The sequence below is a fragment of the Oncorhynchus gorbuscha genome, linkage group LG17 (assembly GCF_021184085.1).
Source record: "Oncorhynchus gorbuscha isolate QuinsamMale2020 ecotype Even-year linkage group LG17, OgorEven_v1.0, whole genome shotgun sequence".
In the NCBI taxonomy this organism is placed as follows: domain Eukaryota; kingdom Metazoa; phylum Chordata; class Actinopteri; order Salmoniformes; family Salmonidae; genus Oncorhynchus; species Oncorhynchus gorbuscha.
Genome location: NC_060189.1, coordinates 6,010,986 through 6,032,047, shown reverse-complemented (window position 1 = coordinate 6,032,047; position 21,062 = coordinate 6,010,986). Strand labels below are relative to the sequence as shown.

Genomic DNA, 21,062 nt, shown 5'->3' with positions numbered 1-21,062 from the left:
GTACTATAACCCTTCCTCTCACCTGTACTATAACCCTTCCTCTCACCTGTACTATAACCCTTCCTCTCACCTGTACTATAACCCTTCCTCTCACCTGTACTATAACCCTTCCTCTCACCTGTACTATAACCCTTCCTCTCACCTGTACTATAACCCTTCCTCTCACCTGTACTATAACCCTTCCTCTCACCTGTACTATAACCCTTCCTCTCACCTGTACTATAACCCTTCCTCTCACCTGTACTATAACCCTTCCTCTCACCTGTACTAACCCTTCCTCTCACCTGTACTATAACCCTTCCTCTCACCTGTACTATAACCCTTCCTCTCACCTGTACTATAACCCTTCCTGGTCACCTGTACTAACCCTTCCTCTCACCTGTACTATAACCCTTCCTCTCACCTGTACTAACCCTTCCTCTCACCTGTACTAACCCTTCCTCTCACCTGTACTAACCCTTCCTCTCACCTGTACTAACCCTTCCTCTCACCTGTACTATAACCCTTCCTGATCACATGTACTAACCCTTCCTCTCACCTGTACTATAACCCTTCCTGGTCACCTGTACTAACCCTTCCTCTCACCTGTACTAACCCTTCCTCTCACCTGTACTAACCCTTCCTCTCACCTGTACTAACCCTTCCTGGTCACCTGTACTACCCCTTCCTCTCACCTGTACTAACCCTTCCTGGTCACCTGTGCTACCTACAGTGGGGCAAAAAAGTATTTAGTCAGCCACCAATTGTGCAAGTTCTCCCACTTAAAAAGATGAGAGAGGCCTGTAATTTCCATCATAGGTACACTTCAACTATGATAGACAAAATGAGGATTTTTTTTTTGCAAATTATGGTGGAAAATAAGTATTTGGTCACCTACAAACAAGCAAGATTTCTGGCTCTCACATGACCTGTAACTTCTTCTTTTAAGAGGCTCCTTTGTCCTCCACTCGTTACCTGTATTAATGGCACCTGTTTGAACTTGTTATCAGTATAAAAGACATCTGTCCACAACCTCAAACAGTCACACTCCAAACTCCACTATGGGCAAGACCAAAGAGCTGTCAAAGGACACCAGAAACAAAATTGTAGACCTGCACCAGGCTGGGAAGACTGAATCTGCAATAGGTAAGTAGCTTGGTTTGAAGAAATCAACTGTGGGAGCAATTATTAGGAAATGGAAGCCATACAAGACCACTGATAATCTCCCTCGATCTGGCGCTCCACGCATGATCTCACCCCGTGGGGTCAAAATGATCACAAGAACGGTGAGCAAAAATTCCAGAACCACACGGGGGGACCTAGTGAATGACCTGCAGAGAGCTGGGACCAAAGTAACAAAGCCTACCATCAGTAAAACACTACGCCGCCAGGGACTCAAATCCTGCAGTGCCAGACGTGTCCCCCGGCTTAGGCCAGTAAATCAAATCAAATTTATTTATATAGCCCTTCGTACATCAGCTGATATCTCAAAGTGCTGTACAGAAACCCAGCCTAAAACCCCAAACAGCAAACAATGCAGGTGTAAAAGCACGGTGGCTAGGAAAAACTCCCTAGAAAGGCCAAAACCTAGGAAGAAACCTAGAGAGGAACCGGGCTATGTGGGGTGGCCAGTCCTCTTCTGGCTGTGCCGGGTAGAGATTATAACAGAACATGACCAAGATGTTCAAATGTTCATAAATGACCAGCATGGTCAAATAATAATAAGGCAGAACAGTTGAAACTGGAGCAGCAGCACAGTCAGGTGGACTGGGGACAGCAAGGAGCCATCATGTCAGGTAGTCCTGGGGCACGGTCCTAGGGCTCAGGTCCTCCGAGAGAGAGAAAGAAAGAGAGAATTAGAGAGAGCATATGTGGGGTGGCCAGTCCTCTTCTGGCTGTGCCGGGTGGAGATTATAACAGAACGTGGCCAAGATGTTCAAATGTTCATAAATGACCAGCATGGTTGAATAATAGTAAGGCAGAACAGTTGAAACTGGAGCAGGAGCATGGCCAGGTGGACTGGGGACAGCAAGGAGTCCTCATGTCAGGTAGTCCTGGGACATGGTCCTAGGGCCCAGGCCAGTTGAAACTGGAGCAGCAGCATGGCCAGGTGGACTGGGGACAGCAAGGAGTCATCATGTCAGGTAGTCCTGGGGCATGGTTCTAGGGCTCAGGTCCTCCGAGAGAGAGAAAGAAAGAGAGAAGGAGAGAATTAGAGAACGCACACTTAGATTTACACAGGACACCGAATAGGACAGGAGAAGTACTCCAGATAAACAAACTGACCCTAGCCCCCGACACATAAACTACTGCAGCATAAATACTGGAGGCTGAGACAGGAGGGGTCAGGAGACACTGTGGCCCCATCCGAGGACACCCCGGACAGGGCCAAACAGGAAGGATATAACCCCACCCACTTTGCCAAAGCACAGCCCCCACACCACTAGAGGGAAATCTTCAACCACCAACTTACCATCCTGAGACAAGGCCGAGTATAGCCCACAAAGATCTCCGACACGGTACAACCCAAAGGGGGGGGGGGACCCAGACAGGCCGACCACAACAGTGAATCAACCCACCCAGGTGACGCACCCCCCCCCAGGGACGGCACGAGAGAGCCCCAGCAAGCCAGTGACTCAGCCCCGTAACAGGGTTAGAGGCAGAGAATCCCAGTGGAAAAAGGGGAACCGGCCAGGCAGAGACAGCAAGGGCGGTTCGTTGCTCCAGAGCCTTTCCGTTCACCTTCCCACTCCTGGGCCAGACTACACTCAATCATATGACCCACTGAAGAGATGAGTCTTCAGTAAAGACTTAAAGGTTGAGACCGAGTTTGCGTCTCTGACATGGGTAGGCAGACCGTTCCATAAAAATGGAGCTCTATAGGAGAAAGCCCTGCCTCCAGCTGTTTGCTTAGAAATTCTAGGGACAATTAGGAGGCCTGCGTCTTGTGACCGTAGCGTACGTATAGGTATGTACGGCAGGACCAAATCAGAGAGGTAGGTAGGAGCAAGCCCATGTAATGCTTTGTAGGTTAGCAGTAAAACCTTGAAATCAGCCCTTGCTTTGACAGGAAGCCAGTGTAGAGAGGCTAGCACTGGAGTAATATGATCAAATTTTTTGGTTCTAGTCAGGATTCTAGCAGCCGTATTTAGCACTAACTGAAGTTTATTTAGTGCTTTATCCGGGTAGCCGGAAAATAGAGCATTGCAGTAGTCTAACCTAGAAGTGACAAAAGCATGGATTAATTTTTCTGCATCATTTTTGGACAGAAAGTTTCTGATTTTTGCAATGTTACGTAGATGGAAAAAAGCTGTCCTCGAAATGGTCTTGATATGTTCTTCAAAAGAGAGATCAGGGTCCAGAGTAACGCCGAGGTCCTTCACAGTTTTATTTGAGACGACTATACAACCATTAAGATTAATTGTCAGATTCAACAGAAGATCTCTTTGTTTCTTGGGACCTAGAACAAGCATCTCTGTTTTGTCCGAGTTTAATAGTAGATGTCCAGTACATGTCCAGGCCCGTCTGAAGTTTGCTAGAGAGCATTTGGATGATCCAGAAGAAGATTGGGAGAATGTGATATGGTCAGATGAAAACAAAATATAACTTTTTGGTAAAAACTCAACTCGTTGTGTTTGGAGGACTGAGATGCATCCAAAGAACACCATACCTACTGTGAAGCATGGGGGTGGAAACATCATGCTTTGGGGCTGTTTTTCTGCAAAGGGACCAGGACAACTGATCTGTGTAAAGGAAAGAATGTATGGGCCCATGTATCGTGAGATTTTGAGTGAAAACCTCCTTCCATCAGCAAGGGCATCGAAGATGAAACGTGGCTGGGTCTTTCAGCATGACAATGATCCCAAACACACCGCCCGGGCAACGAAGGAGTGGCTTCGTAAGAAGCATTTCAAGGTCCTGGAGTGGCCTAGCCAGTCTCCAGATCTCAACCCCATAGAAAATCTTTGGAGGGAGTTGAAAGTCTGTGTTGCCCAGCAACAGCCCCAAAACATCACTGCTCTAGAGGAGATCTGCATGGAGGAATGGGCCAAAATACCAGCAACAGTGTGTGAAAACCTTGTGAAGACTTACAGAGAACGTTTGACCTCTGTCATTGCCAACAAAGGGTATAAAACAAAGTATTGAGATAAATAAGTATTTGGTCAATAACAAAAGTTTTCCACCATCATTTGCAAATAAATTCATTAAAAATCCTACAATGTGATTTTCTGGATTTTTTTTTCTCATTTTGTCTGTCATAGTTGAAGTGTACCTATGATGAAAATTACAGGCCTCTCTCATATTTTTAAGTGGGAGAACTTGCACTATTGGTGGCTGACTAAATACTTTTTTGCCCCACTGTATATGCACACGAGACAAGTGACCCATGACCCCAACAATATAGTGCCCTCTAGTGTACAAAACAAGTTAAAAAATATATATATTTGACAGACAACATATACACAACTCATAAACAGGCCAAAATGGCTCCTACACACCGGACCCTAACTGTTCTCTGACAGAAACGATGTGAAAAGAAACTACGCTATGTGTTTGTGTCGTCATGGAGGGATGATCTGCAGGATCAGAGGTTACCGCAATTTAGCCTCAGTTCAGCCCATAGCAACCAGCTTGCCTCAGTTCAGCCCATAACAACCAGCTTGCCTCAGTTCAGCCCATAACAACCAGTTAGCCTCAGTTCAGCCCATAACAACCAGTTAGCCTCAGTTCAGCCCATAACAACCAGCCTGCCTCAGTTCAGCCCATAACAACCAGCTTGCCTCAGTTCAGCCCATAACAACCATTTAGCCTCAGTTCAGCCCATAACAACCAGCCTGCCTCAGTTCAGCCCATAACAACCAGCCTGCCTCAGTTCAGCCCATAACAACCAGCTTGCCTTAGTTCACCCCATAACAACTAGCCTGTCTCAGTTCAGCCCATAACAACTAGCCTGACTCAGTTCAGCCCATAACAACCAGCCTGACTCAGTTCAGCCCATAACAACCAGCCTGCCTCAGTTCAGCCCATAACAACCAGTTAGCCTCAGTTCAGCCCATAACAACCAGCCTGCCTCAGTTCAGCCCATAACAACCAGCCTGCCTCAGTTCAGCCCATAACAACCAGCCTGCCTCAGTTCAGCCCATAACAACTAGCCTGCCTCAGTTCAGCCCATAACAACTAGCCTGCCTCAGTTCAGCCCATAACAACTAGCCTGCCTCAGTTCAGCCCATAACAACCAGCCTGCCTCAGTTCAGCCCATAACAACCAGCCTGCCTCAGTTCAGCCCATAACAACCAGTTAGCCTCAGTTCAGCCCATAACAACCAGTTAGCCTCAGTTCAGCCTCAGTTCAGCCCATAACAACCAGCCTGCCTCAGTTCAGCCCATAACAACCAGCTTGCCTCAGTTCAGCCCATAACAACTAGCCTGCCTCAGTTCAGCCCATAACAACCAGTTAGCCTCAGTTCAGCCCATAACAACCAGCCTGCCTCAGTTCAGCCCATAACAACCACTTAGCCCCAGCTCAGCCTATAACAAGGTTAACTCTATAATAACTTAGCCCCAGCTCAGCCTATAACAAGGTAAACTCTGTCATAGTTTAGCCCCAGCTCAGCCTGTAACAAGGTAAACTCTGTAGTAGTTTAGCCCCAGCTCAGCCTGTAACAAGGTAAACTCTGTCATAGTTTAGCCCCAGCTCAGCCTGTAACAAGGTAAACTCTGCCATAGTTTAGCCCCAGCTCAGCATGTAACAAGGTAAACTCTGTAGTAGATTAGCCCCAGCTCAGCCTGTAACAAGGTAAACTCTGTCATAGTTTAGCCCCAGCTCAGCCTGTAACAAGGTAAACTCTGTCATAGGTTAGCCCTAGCTCAGCCTGTAACAAGGTAAACTCTGTCATAGTTTAGCCCCAGCTCAGCCTGTAACAAGGTAAACTCTGTCATAGTTTAGCCCCAGCTCAGCCTGTAACAAGGTAAACTCTGTAGTAGTTTAGCCCCAGCTCAGCCTGTAACAAGGCAAACTCTGTCATAGTTTAGCCCCAGCTCAGCCTGTAACAAGGTAAACTCTGTCATAGTTTAGCCCCAGCTCAGCCTGTAACAAGGTAAACTCTGTAGTAGTTTAGCCCCAGCTCAGCCTGTAACAAGGCAAACTCTGTCATAGTTTAGCCCCAGCACAGCCTGTAACAAGGTAAACTCTGTCGTAGCTTAGCCCCAGCTCAGCCTGTAACAAGGTAAACTCTGTCATAGTTTAGCCCCAGCTCAGCATGTAACAAGGTAAACTCTGTAGTAGATTAGCCCCAGCTCAGCCTGTAACAAGGTAAACTCTCATAGTTTAGCCCCAGCTCAGCCTGTAACAAGGCAAACTCTGTAATAGGTTGATGGGTCGTACATGGCAGCATCCTGTAGCACCCAGTTTGTCATTTCCTGCGTGTCTCAAATGTAGATGGGGTGGACAGTAACAGCAGGGCATCCTTGGTTGTCAACACCTTCTCCTCTATGGGATCGCCAGATTGGTTCCCAGCGGTGTTGGGGGTTCATCTCCAACACTGTGGTTATCAGCAGGGTCCATGGCCTGTGGAGCATCGCTGCCCCTCACGAACTCCACGTTGGACCCAATATGACTTGGTGTGAAAAGCTTAAAACCTCTTAACGATCTGACCCCTTTTTTTCTTAAAATGTTCTCCTAAAATTACATATCCTAATTTAACTGCCTGTAGCTCAGGACCTGAAGCAAGGATATGCATATTATTGGTACCATTTCTTGGTACCAACACTTTGAAGTTTGTCGAAATGTGAAATTAATGTAAGAGAATATAACAAAAATGAGGTAAAATTAGTTTTTTTTCCCAATTATCTTTGAAATGCAAGAGAAAGGCCATAATGTATTATTCCAGCACAGGCACAATTTAGATTTGAGTCACTAGATGGCAGTAGTATAAGTGCAAAGCTTTAGACTGATTCAAAGAACCATTGCATTTTTGTTCAAAATGTTGTATCATTACTGCCCAAATGTGCCTAATTGGTTTATTAATACATTTTCAAGTTCATAACTGTGCACTCTCCTCAAACAATTGCATGGTATCCTTTCACTGTAATAGCTACTATAAATTGGACAGTGCAATGAGATTAACAAGAATTTAAGCTTTCTGCCAATATCAGATATGTCTATGTCCTGGGAAATGTTCTTGTTACTTACAATCTCGTGCTAATCACATTAGCCTCCGTTAACTCAGCCTTCCCGCGGGCGAGCCTGTAGAGGTTTTTAACTTGAAGGGGGCTTCCTCTTCCTCTCACCTTCTTGGAGTAGGCAGATCTTGGATATTGGTCTTTCTATAATGTTGCTTCTTGTCTTCAGGTGTACTACACCTAGTAACCCCTTGGAATCAGGCTTGGTCTCAACAACCTTTCCAAGTATCCAGGCACTACGTGGTGCCGTGGGCTTCAGGACCAGAACCACATCTCCTTCGCGGAAGCTGCGTTTTCACTTTACCCCACTTTTGTCTTTCCTGCAAGAGTCACAAGAGTACTCCTGTGTCCATCTCTTCCAAAACAATGTCATTTACAAAAATAACAAGTTCCCAGAGGGTAGGACAAGATTTGACTTTAACAGTAAAATGTGATTTGGGGTGAGAGCTTCTAGATCCAGGGGGTCGTTGGTTACCGTGGTGATTGGGTGGCTGTTTAGAAAAGCCTCAACTTCACACAGCACTGTGTGCTCCTCATCTAGGCTCTGTTGTTTCAGGACAGAATGGAGTACCTGGCAAATCATCCCAATGAGCCTTTCATAGACTCCTCCATGTTGGGACGCCCCCCTTGGGGGGATTGAAACTCCATCGTATTCCTTCCTGAAGTAGAGCATCTTGCCTTGGTTTAAAGCAGATAGAGCTTCTCTGAGTTCTCTCTCAGAACCAATGAAGTTAGTCCCATTATCAGATTGTACGTGTTGTACTTGTCCTCTTCTGCACATAAATCTTCTTATGGGGTTGACACACAAATCCATGTCAAGAGAGTAAGCAATTTCAATGTGTATTGCTCTACTAGACATACATGTAAAGTTCACTCCATCTCTTTTCACATTTCCTCTTTCTTTTCTGATTTCTAGAGGACCAAAGTAATCCACACCTACATTGGTAAATGGTGGGATGTCTGGCACGATCCTTTCAAGTGGCAAATCTGCCATTTTCTGCTCACCAATCTGGCCTCTTCGCCTTCTGAGATGATCTTCCTTGCTGCAGAGTTTGAATTGGTGATCCAAGACATTTGACGTAGAAGTGAGAGCACGTGGTTCCTTCCACCGCGTTTGTTGATGTGGCGGAGGATAAGTGTAGATATGTGAAGGTCTTTGGAGAGAATGACAGGGTGCTTGACTTCATTTGTCAAAGGTATTGGATCACCAATATCTTTTAATCACTAAAAGATATTTACTACCCGGTAATTATCAAAATCCAGAAAAGAGAAGTTCAATTCTACAACCACCTAAAAGTTCCATAACAAAGCCATCACCTACAGACTGACCCACAATTAAGGAAAGCTTTGACTATGTACACTCAGTGAGCAAAGCCTTGCTATTGAGAAATCCTGCCGTAGGCAGACCTGGCTCTCAAGAGAAGACAGGCTATGTGCACACTGCCCACAAAATAAGGTGGAAACTGAGCTGCACTTCCTAACCTCCTGCCAAATGAATGACCATATTAGACACATATTTCCCTCAGATTACACAGAAAACAAATCCAATTTTGATAAACTCCTATATCTACTGGGTGAAATACCACAGTGTTCCATCACAGCAGCAAGATTTGTGACCTGTTGCCACAAGAAAAGGGCAACCAGTGAAGAACTAACACCATCGTAAATACAACCCATATTTATGTTGATTTATTTTCCCTTTTGTACTTTAACTATTTGTACATTCATTACAACACCGTAGATAGACATAATGTGACATTCAAAATGTCTTTATTCTTTTGGAACTTTTGTGAGTCTAATGTTTACTGTTCATTTTTTATTGTTTATTTCACTTTTGTTTATTATCGATTTCACTTGCTTTGGCAAAGTAAACATATGTATCCCATGACAATAAAGCCCCTTGATTTGAATTAAATGCAGGAGAGAGAGAGAGAGAGAGAGAGAGAGAGAGAGAGAAGAAGAAGCTTCAAGAACACTGTGTAATCATGTACACGCTTTCTTCTACATACAGCATTGTCTGTGCTGTGTGTGTGTTTGTGGGGGGGGGGGGGGGGGGTTGTTACCTTGACGGTGACATATCCATGAGAAACTTCTTCTGGGCTGCAAGAGGCTGGGTAGCTTTCCCCTGTTACAGCCTGGAAAACACACACACACACACACACACACACACACACACACACACACACACACACACACACACACACACACACACACACACACACACACACACACACACACACACACACACACACACACACACACACACACACACACACACACACACACCAAATCAAAACAGGGGATTGGAATGATGCAGCTGGCTAGTGTATCGGGGTGTCTGTGATAACAAATCTGACAGCTGATTACTGCAAATCTCCTAAATAATCGTCACCTACTCACAGACATTTTTATGGACAACAAAAGTTCCAACACATTGGTGTGTGTGTGTGTTACCTGCACTCCAGTGAAGGTCTCTACTTGTTTCAGAGCTTCAGGCAGGTCCTTCACCAAAACAGCTGTCATCCCTAATGCCTCTGCTGCTCCCACCCCCTTCTCATCATCAGCCAACCACAGAGCCTGAAATATAGACTGACAGGTCAGCTGTCCACTTATAAGGTGGAGAGAAGAGAAGAGAAGAGAGAAGAAGGAGGAGAGAAGAGAGAAGGAGGAGGAGAGAGGAGAGAAGGGGGAGGAGAGAAGAGAAGAGAAGAGAAGAGAGAAGGAGGAGGAGAGAAGGGGGAGGAGAGAAGAGAGAAGAGGGAGGAGACGAGAAGAGAAGAGAGAAGGAGGAGGAGAGAGGAGAGAAGGGGGAGGAGAGAAGAGAAGAGAAGAGAAGAGAGAAGGAGGAGGAGAGAGGAGAGAAGGGGGAGGAGAGAAGGGGGAGGAGAGAAGAGAGAAGAGGGAGGAGACGAGAAGAGAAGAGAGAAGGAGGAGGAGAGAGGAGAGAAGGGGGAGGAGAGAAGGGGGAGGAGAGAAGAGAGAAGAGGGAGGAGACGAGAAGAGAAGAGAGAAGGAGGAGGAGGAAGAGAAGAGAAGAGAGAAGGAGGAGGAGGAAGAGAGAAGGAGGAGGAGAGAAATAAGAGGAGAGGCAAGAGAAGGGAAGAGGTTTCGAGGAGAGAAGAGAGAAGGGAGAAGGATAGATAGATAGAGGAAGAGAGATGGAGTAGCTGAGAGTGACTCAACACAGGAAGGTCAGATGGGGTTTCTCAGGTCGTGTGCAGACAGAGTTGTGTAAAGGAAGGGGTGTGGATGGTGTTAGGAATGTAAGCACTGTAACAGCTACTACGACAGACGATTTCATGTTTTCCATGGGAGCTCCGAGCAGTGACTCCAAGACATTGATGTCAGGAGATGTTGCTAATTTGATGACATTTACATAATACGATAATGTACGTGCACACATGTAATTTACTGTCTTCTATGGTAATGTGTTCTATGGTAATGTCTCTTCTATGGTAATGTATCTTCTATGGTAATGTCTCTTCTATGGTAATGTCTTTTCTATGGTAATGTCTCTTCTATGGTAATGTCTTTTCTATGGTAATGTATATTTAGTCTCTTCTATGGTAATATCTCTTCTATGGTAATGTCTCTTCTATGTCTCTTCTATGGTAATGTCTTTTCTATGTCGCTTCTATGGTAATGTCTTTTCTATGTCTCTTCTATGGCAATGTCTCTTCTATGGTAATGTCTCTTCTATGGTAATGTCTCTTCTATGTCTCTTCTATGGCAATGTCTCTTCTATGGTAATGTCTCTTCTATGTCTCTTCTATGGTAATATCTCTTCTATGGTAATGTCTCTTCTATGGTAATGTCTCTTCTATGTCTCTTCTATGGTAATATCTCTTCTATGGTAATGTCTCTTCTATACCTCTTCTATGGTAATATCTCTTCTATGGTAATGTCTCTTCTATGGCAATAGCCTTCTATGGTAATGTCTCTTCTATACCTCTTCTATGGTAATATCTCTTCTATGGTAATGTCTCTTCTATGGCAATAGCCTTCTATGGTAATGTCTCTTCTATGGCAATAGCCTTCTATGGTAATGTCTCTTCTATGGCAATAGCCTTCTATGGTAATGTCTCTTCCATGGTAATGTATCTTCTCTGGTAATGTGTCTTCAATTGAAATTTGCCTTCCATGAAAATTCTTGCTTCTCACAAGCGAGAAGTGATGACAAGTCAGATTGTGTGTGTGTGCGTGCGTGCGTGCACCTGTTTCGGAGGCACTCCCAGCTGTTTGAGAGCGGAGATGAACAGGTCGGCCTCTGGGACCCTGAGGCCGGTACGACAGGACTGTAGCACCACATCAAAATGGCCGCCCAGCAGAGAGAGGAGACGGCCAGAGCTATCTCCACACCCACTGTCATCCACCCACTGGTTGGCCAACACACCTGTCAATAACCCTGAGAGACAACACAAGGACGCGGGACTAGGCATGTGACCTTAGAGTGTACAAGGTGTGTGTCAGATGTGCGTGTGTTACCTTGTGTGCGGAGCGTAGCTACGGTCTGCAGAATGTGTTTGTTGACGGTGGTTGAGTCTCTGAGTTCCTCCAACAGGCTCTTAACAGAGAACCCAGCAGGAAGACTGACCTTCTGATCTGATGCTGCACTCACACACTCTGCATCAAGCTCTGGGATTATCTACACACACACACACACACACACACACACACACACACACACACACACACACACACACACACACACACACACACACACACACACACACACACACACACACACACACACACACACACACACACACACACGTCATCACAAGGTGATGCAATCCTTTCCATGGAAGGCATATTTCAAATAGAAGACACATTTCAAATAGAAGACACATTTCAAATAGAAGACACATTTCAAATAGAAGACACATTTCAAATAGAAGACACATTTCAATAGCAATAGAAGACACATTTCAAATAGAAGACACATTTCAAATAGAAGACACATTTCAAATAGAAGACACATTTCAAATAGAAGACACATTTCAAATAGAAGACACATTTCAAATAGAAGACACATTCCAAATAGAAGACACATTCCAAATAGAAGACACATTCCAAATAGAAGACACATTCCAAATAGAAGACACATTCCAAATAGAAGACACATTTCAATAATCCATTTCCATGGATTATAATATAGGCTATATTATTTGTGTTTGTACCAGTTCTAGGGGTCACTGAGGAGACAATGATCAAGATCTTGAACTTTTGGAGTTAACAGCTTGGTAACGGAGTTCTGACCATGTTAGTAGTTTGAACTTGACATTATTTGTCTGTTTAGGTGACCTGTGTGTGTGTGTGCGCATGTGTAACTCACCTGAGAGAGGGAGAGTTTGCCCCTCTCTGCACGTTGCATGGCGCTGTCCTCATTTGTCACCAGCTTCGCCAGAAAACCACTACACCAGAACATAAACATACATTTACACAGCACAAACATTTTTATTTTACCTTTATTTAACTAGGCAAGTCAGTTTAGAACAAATTCTTATTTTCAATGAAGGCCTAGGAACAATGGGTTAACTGCCTGTTCAGGGGCAGAACGACAGATTTGTACCTTGTCAGCTCGGGGATTCAAACTTGCAACCTTTCGGTTACTAGTCCAATGCTCTAACCACTAGGCTACCCTGAGCATATTGCACAATCTGTTCTGTCTGTCACTGGCATAGCGTGTCATATGCTATAATTTAAAAATATATATATATTATTACAGCAAATTAGCTTTAAAACCACAACAACAAAAAATATTAAACTGTTGGCAAAACGTGTAGAATAGCAGGACATTTTGGATTCTTGAAAGTCGGGAGAATCCTTGTCCGGCAGGGATATTATTTTGTTGCATTACTTGAGATTAAAATGTACATTTAGGGGAATTTTATAAGGGAAAATATTAGATTTCTACATGGAAATGCCCTTGTCCAAAGAATCCCCATTTCAAACTCTCCCCCAAAAATGTTTAAAATATAAAACAAACTGTCAATAAAGGATATTAACCGAAAACTGATGGTATGTAGTCTCCCTCTGTGACGTTTAACAATAGTTATCAACAACAAAAGTGATTCCTAAAAGATGTGTCTGGAGATTTGGTCAACTCTGTCACGTTTGTCAAAAATACGAAATGAATCTGGAAAGAGCATAGTCAGCTATACCATAAGGATTTGAACTCAATTTTGAGTCTCATAGCAAAATGTCAAAATACTTATGTAAATAAGAAACGCAAAAAATGTCAATGTTTTTGCTTTGTCATTAGATGCTACTGTGTGTAGATTGATGAGAAAAATAATAATTGAATACATTTTAGAATAAGGCTGTAATGTGGAAAAAAGTCAAGGGGTCTGAGTACTTTGCGAATGCACTGCATTGGCTGTTCTCGACCAAAGGGAAAACATTGGCTGTTCTCGACCAAAGGGAAAACATTGGCTGTTCTCGACCAAAGGGAAAACATTGGCTGTTCTCGACCAAAGGGATAACATTGGCTGTTCTCGACCAAAGGGATAACATTGGCTGTTCTCGACCAAAGGGATAACATTGGCTGTTCTCGACCAAAGGGATAACATTGGCTGTTCTCGACCAAAGGCAAAACATTGGCTGTTCTCGACCAAAGGCAAAACATTGGCTGTTCTCGACCAAAGGGAAAACATTGGCTGTTCTCGACCAAAGGGAAAACATTGGCTGTTCTCGACCAAAGGGAAAACATTGGCTGTTCTCGACCAAAGGGATAACATTGGCTGTTCTCGACCAAAGGGAAAACATTGGCTGTTCTCGACCAAAGGGAAAACATTGGCTGTTCTCGACCAAAGGGAAAACATTGGCTGTTCTCGACCAAAGGGAAAACATTGGCTGTTCTCGACCAAAGGGAAAACATTGGCTGTTCTCGACCAAAGGGATAACATTGGCTGTTCTCGACCAAAGGGATAACATTGGCTGTTCTCGACCAAAGGGATAACATTGGCTGTTCTCGACCAAAGGGATAACATTGGCTGTTCTCGACCAAAGGGAAAACATTGGCTGTTCTCGACCAAAGGGAAAACATTGGCTGTTCTCGACCAAAGGGAAAACATTGGCTGTTCGCGACCAAAGGGAAAACATTGGCTGTTCTCGACCAAAGGGAAAACATTGGCTGTTCTCGACCAAAGGGATAACATTGGCTGTTCTCGACCAAAGGGATAACATTGGCTGTTCTCGACCAAAGGGATAACATTTGCATTATAAAACGTTGTTTTATGTTCGAAATCTTGAAAAATTTGCCAAAAAAGTGCTAACAAAATAAACCCTGAAGCATTTAATACTACTATAAAACAAAACAAATATAAGTTTGGAGTTTTGTATTACATATTTGAATAATCTACTGTTTAAATTAAACAATCAAGGCCTTCGGACAATAATTGTAAAAAATCAACGAGCCTTTGATGGTGTCTGACAGAGTTGACATAAATCCAGTTGTATTTTATGAATACATTTTTTGCGGGGGAGGTTCTTCCTTTACTGTGATCGCTGATAATTTGGTCTATCAAATATATATATAACAAATTAGGTTAAATTAAGACAAATATTTGTGTGTGGAAAAAGTTGAGATTGTCCCATCTTTCAAGAATCACTGAGCGCTAAAACACCCTTATGGCAAAATGTGTAAAATAGCACGAATTTATCTACAACAACAACAAATGTATCTGTACCCATGGAAATGTTTTATTTATTATTATTGGTTGGGGAGGCTTGTTGCGACCTGGCGGGGTCTAAGAAACTGCGCTACACCACTGCTGTCTGTAGAAGTTTAGAGCAATTTTGGATGGATTTCTTTTTGTAAAAACTTTATATTTTCGTCCCTTCAGGTCATGTAAAAACCGTTAGCAGATTGATTCGGAACAAGGAAAAAGGTGCCGCAATAAAGGGGCTATTCCCGACAGTCCGCAGAACGTAGCAGACTACCGTAAAACTATCCTTTCAGTTACCACATGCTTGTGTAATCAATCAATCAAATTTGATTTATAAAGCCATTCTTACATCAGCAGATGTCACAAAGTGCTCTACAGAAACCCAGCCTAAAACCCCCAAAACAGCAAGTAATGCAGGTGTAGAAGCACGTTGGATAGGAAAAACTCCCTAGAAAGGCGATGTTATGTTTCAAGTATGCGTGTACAGTTTTAGTGTCTGCCAGCACTCTCTCTGCACGATCTCTCACCCCTGTAAAATATGTATTCCTACCTGGGGAGTTTGTGGGTCTCTTCGAATTTGAGGAAAGTTTCTGCGGGTCTGGGAGAAACCACGACACCCCACAGATTGAACAAAACTGCCTTCTTGCTCGCCATTTCACCGATCTCTCTGTCCGTGGAATCTTTACAGGGCACTGGGTAGAAAAGAGTCAAAGCGAAACTCTGAACAACTAAAAATATTTATGTAGAAAGAAAGTGTTCTGCCTTTTCATACGGTTACACAACCCCTCCCATTAAACAAATGGATGCGTTCATCGTAATCGCGCCGCTGAACACTTGAGAAACTGTCTAATACGTCTAATAATCAGCGCAGCGCGATGGAGTAGTAAGACGGCCTTGAACGCAACCCGTAAAACTTCCCTAAAACGCGTCGACTGACAAGGTTCAATTCAAAACAGACAAATATCACACTCAAATTCACGGCTCGTTGTATGAGCGCTTATAGATGTTTTGAAACACATTCATGAATGACTTTCTTCCATGCTCTATGTTCATTTATTTATTTTTTACTCGGTTGGGCTTCGACCCCTGACATCGCATAAACACATAATGCGTAGGATTGCAGGAAATTAACTTTAAAACAGCAACATTTTCTTTCCGCCAACAAGGTGTGTGAACAGCGTGGGCAGCGGTGGAAAAGTACTACATTGTCATACTTGAGTATAAGTATATATAAGTATATATAAGTACATATAAGTATATATAAGTATATATAAGTATATTTTAGCAACTGCATGTACTTTTGATTCTTAAGTGTATTTATTTAAACCAAATACATTTAGACTTTTTCTCAAGTAGTATTTTACTGGGTGACTTTCACTTTTACTTGACTCATTTTCTAATTTTAAGGTATCTTTTCTTTAAGCAATCCAAAGTAAAAGTATAAATAATTTCAAATTCCTTATATTAAGCAAACCAGAAAATTATTACAATTATTATTGGAAGATAGACAGGGGCTCACTCCAACACTCAGACATCTTTTCCAAATGAAGCATTTGTGTTTAGTGAGTCCTCCAGATCAGAGGCAGTAGGGATGACCAGGGATGTTCTCTGTTTAGTGAGTCCACCAGATCAGAGGCAGTAGGGATGACCAGGGATATTCTCTGTTTAGTGAGTCCTCCAGATCAGAGGCAGTAGGGATGACCAGGGATGTTCTCTGTTTAGTGAGTCCACCAGATCAGAGGCAGTAGGGATGACCAGGGATGTTCTCTGTTTAGTGAGTCCACCAGATCAGAGGCAGTAGGGATGACCAGGGATGTTCTCTGTTTAGTGCATGAATTGGACCATTTTCCTGTCAAAATGTAATAAGTACTTTTGGGTGTCAGGGAAAATGTAGGGAGTAAAAATTACATTATTTTCTTTAGGAATGTAGTGAAATAAAAGTACAAGTATAAAAATACATACAAATATCAAAAATATTAAGAGTAAAGTACTGATACCCCCCAAAACTACTTAAGTAGTACTTTAAAGTATTTTTACTTGAGTACTCTATACCACTGGTTTGGGGTTGCGAGGTTGGGATTTGTTACTATCCTGTTAAATGACATTACCATCCGGACCTTTATCACCAAGGAAACGTGTTACCACCAAGGAAACGTGTGTGACTGGACCTTTACCACCAAGGAAACGTGTGTGACTGGACCTTTATCACCAAGGAAATGTGTGTGACTGGACCTTTATCACCAAGGAAACGTGTGTGACCGGACCTTTATCACCAAGGAAACGTGTGTGACTGGACCTTTATCACCAAGGAAATGTGTGTGACCAGACCTTTACCACCAAGGACCAAGGAAACGTGTGTGACCAGACCTTTACCACCAAGGAAACGTGTGTGACTGGACCTTTATCACCAAGGAAACGTGTTACCACCAAGGAAACGTGTGTGACTGGACCTTTATCACCAAGGAAATGTGTGTGACCGGACCTTTATCACCAAGGAAACGTGTGTGACCGGACCTTTACCACCAAGAAAACGTGTGTGACCGGATCTTTATCACCAAGGAAACGTGTGTGAACCGACCTTTATCACCAAGGAAACGTGTGTGACCAGACCTTTATCACCAAGGAAACGTGTGTGACCGGACCTTTACCACCAAGGAAACGTGTGTGACACCGGACCTTTATCACCAAGGAAACGTGTGTGACACCGAACCTTTATCACCAAGGAAACGTGTGTGACCGGACCTTCTCAAATAGTAGCTGAGTACTCCTGCTCTATAAAATCTTATCAAATCAAATGTTATTGGTCACATACACATGGTTAGCAGATGTCAATGCGAGTGTAGCGAAATGCTTGTGCTTCTAGTTCCTCCAGTGCAGTAATATCTAACAAGTAATCTAACAATTCCCCAACAACGACCTAATACACACAAATCTAAAGGGGTGAATGAGAATATATATATAAATATATGGATGAGCGATGGCTGAGCGGCACAGGCAAGGTGCAGTAGATGGTGTAACATTTTTATTTTTAAAATGTTTATTTCACCTTTACTAAACCAGGTGGGCCAGTTGAGAACAAGTTCTCATTTACAACTGTGACCTGGCCAAGATAAAGCAAAGCAGTGCGACAAAAACAGCAACACAGAGTTGCACATGGAATAAACAAACATACAGTCACTAACACAATAGAAAAATCTGTATACAGTGTGTGCACTGTATAAAATACAATATATATACATGTGATACGAGTAATGTAAGATATGTAAATATTATTAAAGTGGCATTATTTAAAGTGGCATTGTTTAAAGTGACTAGTGATCCATTTAAGTGGCCAGTGATTGCGTCTCAATGTAGGCAGCAGCCTCTCTGAGTGATTGCTGTTTAGCAGTCTGATGGCCTTGAGATAGAAGATGTTTTTCAGTCTCTCAGTCCCAGCTTTGATGCACCTGTACTGACCTCGCCTTCTGGATGATAGCGGAGTGAACAGGCAGTGACTCGGGTGGTTGTTGACCTTGATGAACTTTTTGGCCTTCCTGTGACACCGGGTGCTGTAGGTGTCATGGAGGGCAGATAGTTTGCCCCCGGTGATGCGTTGAACGGACTGCACCAACATCTGGAGAGCCTTGCGGTTGAGGGCGGAGCAGTTGCCGTACTAGACGGTGAACGGCACGTCAGGATGCTCTCAATTTTGCAACTGTAAATGTTTATCAGATTTTTGGGTGACAAGCCACATTTCTTCAGCCTCCTGAGGTTGAAGAGGTGCTGTTGTGCCTTCTTCACCACACTGTCTGTGTGGGTGGACCATTTCAGTTTATCTGTGATGGGTACTCCGAGGAAGTTAAAACTTTCCACCTTCTCCACTACTGTCCCATGGAAGTGGATAGGGGGGTGCTCCCTCTGCTGTTTCCTGAAGTTCACAATCATTTCCTTTGTTTTGTTGACGCTGAGTGAGAGGTTGTTTTCCTGACACTACTCTCCGAGTGCCCTCACCTCCTCCCTGTAGGCTGTCTCGTTGTTGTTGGTAATCAAGCCCACTACTGTTGTGTCGTACGTAAACTTGATGATTGAGTTGGAGGCGTGCATGGCCACACAGTAATGGGTTAACATGGAGTACAGGAGAGGGCTGAGCACACACTCTTGTGTGGCACCAGTGTTGAGGATCAGCAAAGTGGATATGTTGTTTCCTACTTTCACCACTTGGGGGTGGCCCGTCAAGAAGTCCAGGACCCAGTTCCACAGGGTGGAGTTAAGACCCAGGTTCACCAGCTTGATGATGAGCTTGGAGGGTACTATGGTGTTGAATGCTGAGCTGTAGTCAATGAACAGCATTCTTACCTAGGTATTTTGTCCAGATGGGATAGGGCAGTGTGATGGTGATTGCATCGTCTGTGGACCTGTTGGGGTGGTATGTGAACTGAAATGGGTCTAGGGTGACCAGTAAGGTGGAAGTGATATGATCCTTGACTAGTCTCTCAAAGCACTTCATGATGACAGAAGTGAGTGCTGCAGGGCCGTAGTCATTTAGTTCAGTTGTCTTTTCCTTCTTGGGTACAGGAACAATGGTGTCCATCTTGAAACATGTGGGGACAGCAGACTGGGATAGGGAGCGATTAAATATGTCCGTAAACACACCAGCCAGCTGGTCTGCACATGCTCTGAGGATGCAGCTAGGGATACAGTCTGGGCCAGCAGCCTTGCGAGGGTTAACACGTTTAAATGTTTTACTCACTTCGGCCACGGAGAAGGAGAGGGGGGGAGAGGGGGGTCCAGTCCTTGTTAGCGGGCCGCGACAGTGGCACTGTATTATCCTCAAAGCGGGCAAAGAAGGTGTTTAGTTTGTCTGGAAGCAAGACGTCGGTGTCCGTGACGTGGCTGGTTTTCTTTTTGTAGTCCGTAATTTCCTGTAGACCCTGCCACATACATCTCTTGTCTGAGCCATTGAATTGCGACTCCACTTTGTTCCTGTACTGGCATTTCACTTGTTTGATTGCCTTGCGGAGGGAATAGCTACACTGTTTATATTCAGCCATATTCCCAGACCTCTTTCCATGGTTAAATGTGGTGGTTTGTGCTTTCAGTTTTGCGCGAATGCTGCCATCCATCCACGGTTTCTGATTAGGGTAGGTTTTAATAGTCACAGTGGGTATAACTGTCATGCAGGTGAATGAGGACCCAAAAGCGACTTGGCGAAAACAGAGTCTTTAATCCAGTAAAGTAATTCTACAAACATAAGACATAATTCCACTCGTAATGACGAGAACAGACTGGAGACTCGATCAAGAACTGCAGGTTGCCTCGGGAAGGCACTTGAACCTAGCAGACTCAGACACCTGCTCTCCACGCAGCATCTGAGGGAAACACGACACGACAGGGCGATACACAGACACAGCACGGTGAACAATAGACAAGGATCCGACAGGGCAGGAACGGAAAACAAGGAGAGAAATAGGGACTCTAATCAGGGAAAAGAATAGGGAACAGGTGTGGGAAGACTAAATGATTGATTAGGGGAATAGGAACAGCTGGGAGCAGGAACGGAACGATAGAGAGAAGAGAGAGAGGAAGGGAGAGAGAAAAAGGGGAACGAACCTAAAAAGACCAGCAGGGGAAAATGAACAGAGGGAAAAGCCAAAATGACAAGACAATCTAAGACAAAACATGACAGTACCCCCCCACTCACCGAGCGCCTCCTGGCGCACTCGAGGAGGAATCCTGGCGGCAACGGAGGAAATCATCAATGAGTGAACGGTCCAGCACGTCCCGAGACGGAACCCAACTCCTCTCCTCAGGACCGTAACCCTCCCAATCCACTAAGTATTGGTGACCCCGTCCCCGAGAACGCATGTCCATGATCCTACGTACCTTGTAAATAGGTGCGCTCTCGACAAGGACGGGGGGGGAGGGAAGACGAACGGGGTGCGAAGAAAGGGCTTGACACAGGAGACATGGAAGACAGGATGGACGCGACGAAGATGTCGCGGAAGAAGCAGTCGCACAGCGACAGGATTGACGACCTGGGAGACACGGAACGGACCAATGAACCGCGGAGTCAACTTACGAGAAGCTGTCATAAGAGGAAGGTTGCGAGTGGAAAGCCACACTCTCTGGCCGCAACAATACCTTGGACTCTTAATCCTGCGTTTATTGGCGGCTCTCACAGTCTGTGCCCTGTAACGGCAAAGTGCAGACCTCACCCTCCTCCAGGTGCGCTCACAACGTTGGACAAACGCTT

The 21,062-nt window shown here is 44.3% G+C and overlaps 1 protein-coding gene across 1 annotated transcript in view; it reads right to left on the bottom strand.

Annotated features, from left to right (window-relative positions):
* The window catches only part of ephx2 (epoxide hydrolase 2, cytoplasmic), a 39,868-nt gene extending 24,177 nt beyond the window's left edge, over positions 1-15,691 (bottom strand). Inside the window, exons 1-6 of the mRNA XM_046309112.1 lie at positions 15,381-15,691; positions 12,496-12,574; positions 11,646-11,805; positions 11,375-11,565; positions 9,615-9,737; positions 9,224-9,295 (exon numbers count right to left, since the gene is read on the bottom strand). Of these exons, the coding sequence (XP_046165068.1) occupies positions 9,224-9,295; positions 9,615-9,737; positions 11,375-11,565; positions 11,646-11,805; positions 12,496-12,574; positions 15,381-15,484 (729 nt within the window). The 5' untranslated portion in view covers positions 15,485-15,691. The remainder of the gene's footprint in view (positions 1-9,223; positions 9,296-9,614; positions 9,738-11,374; positions 11,566-11,645; positions 11,806-12,495; positions 12,575-15,380) is intronic.
* Positions 15,692-21,062: the final 5,371 nt, after the last annotated feature.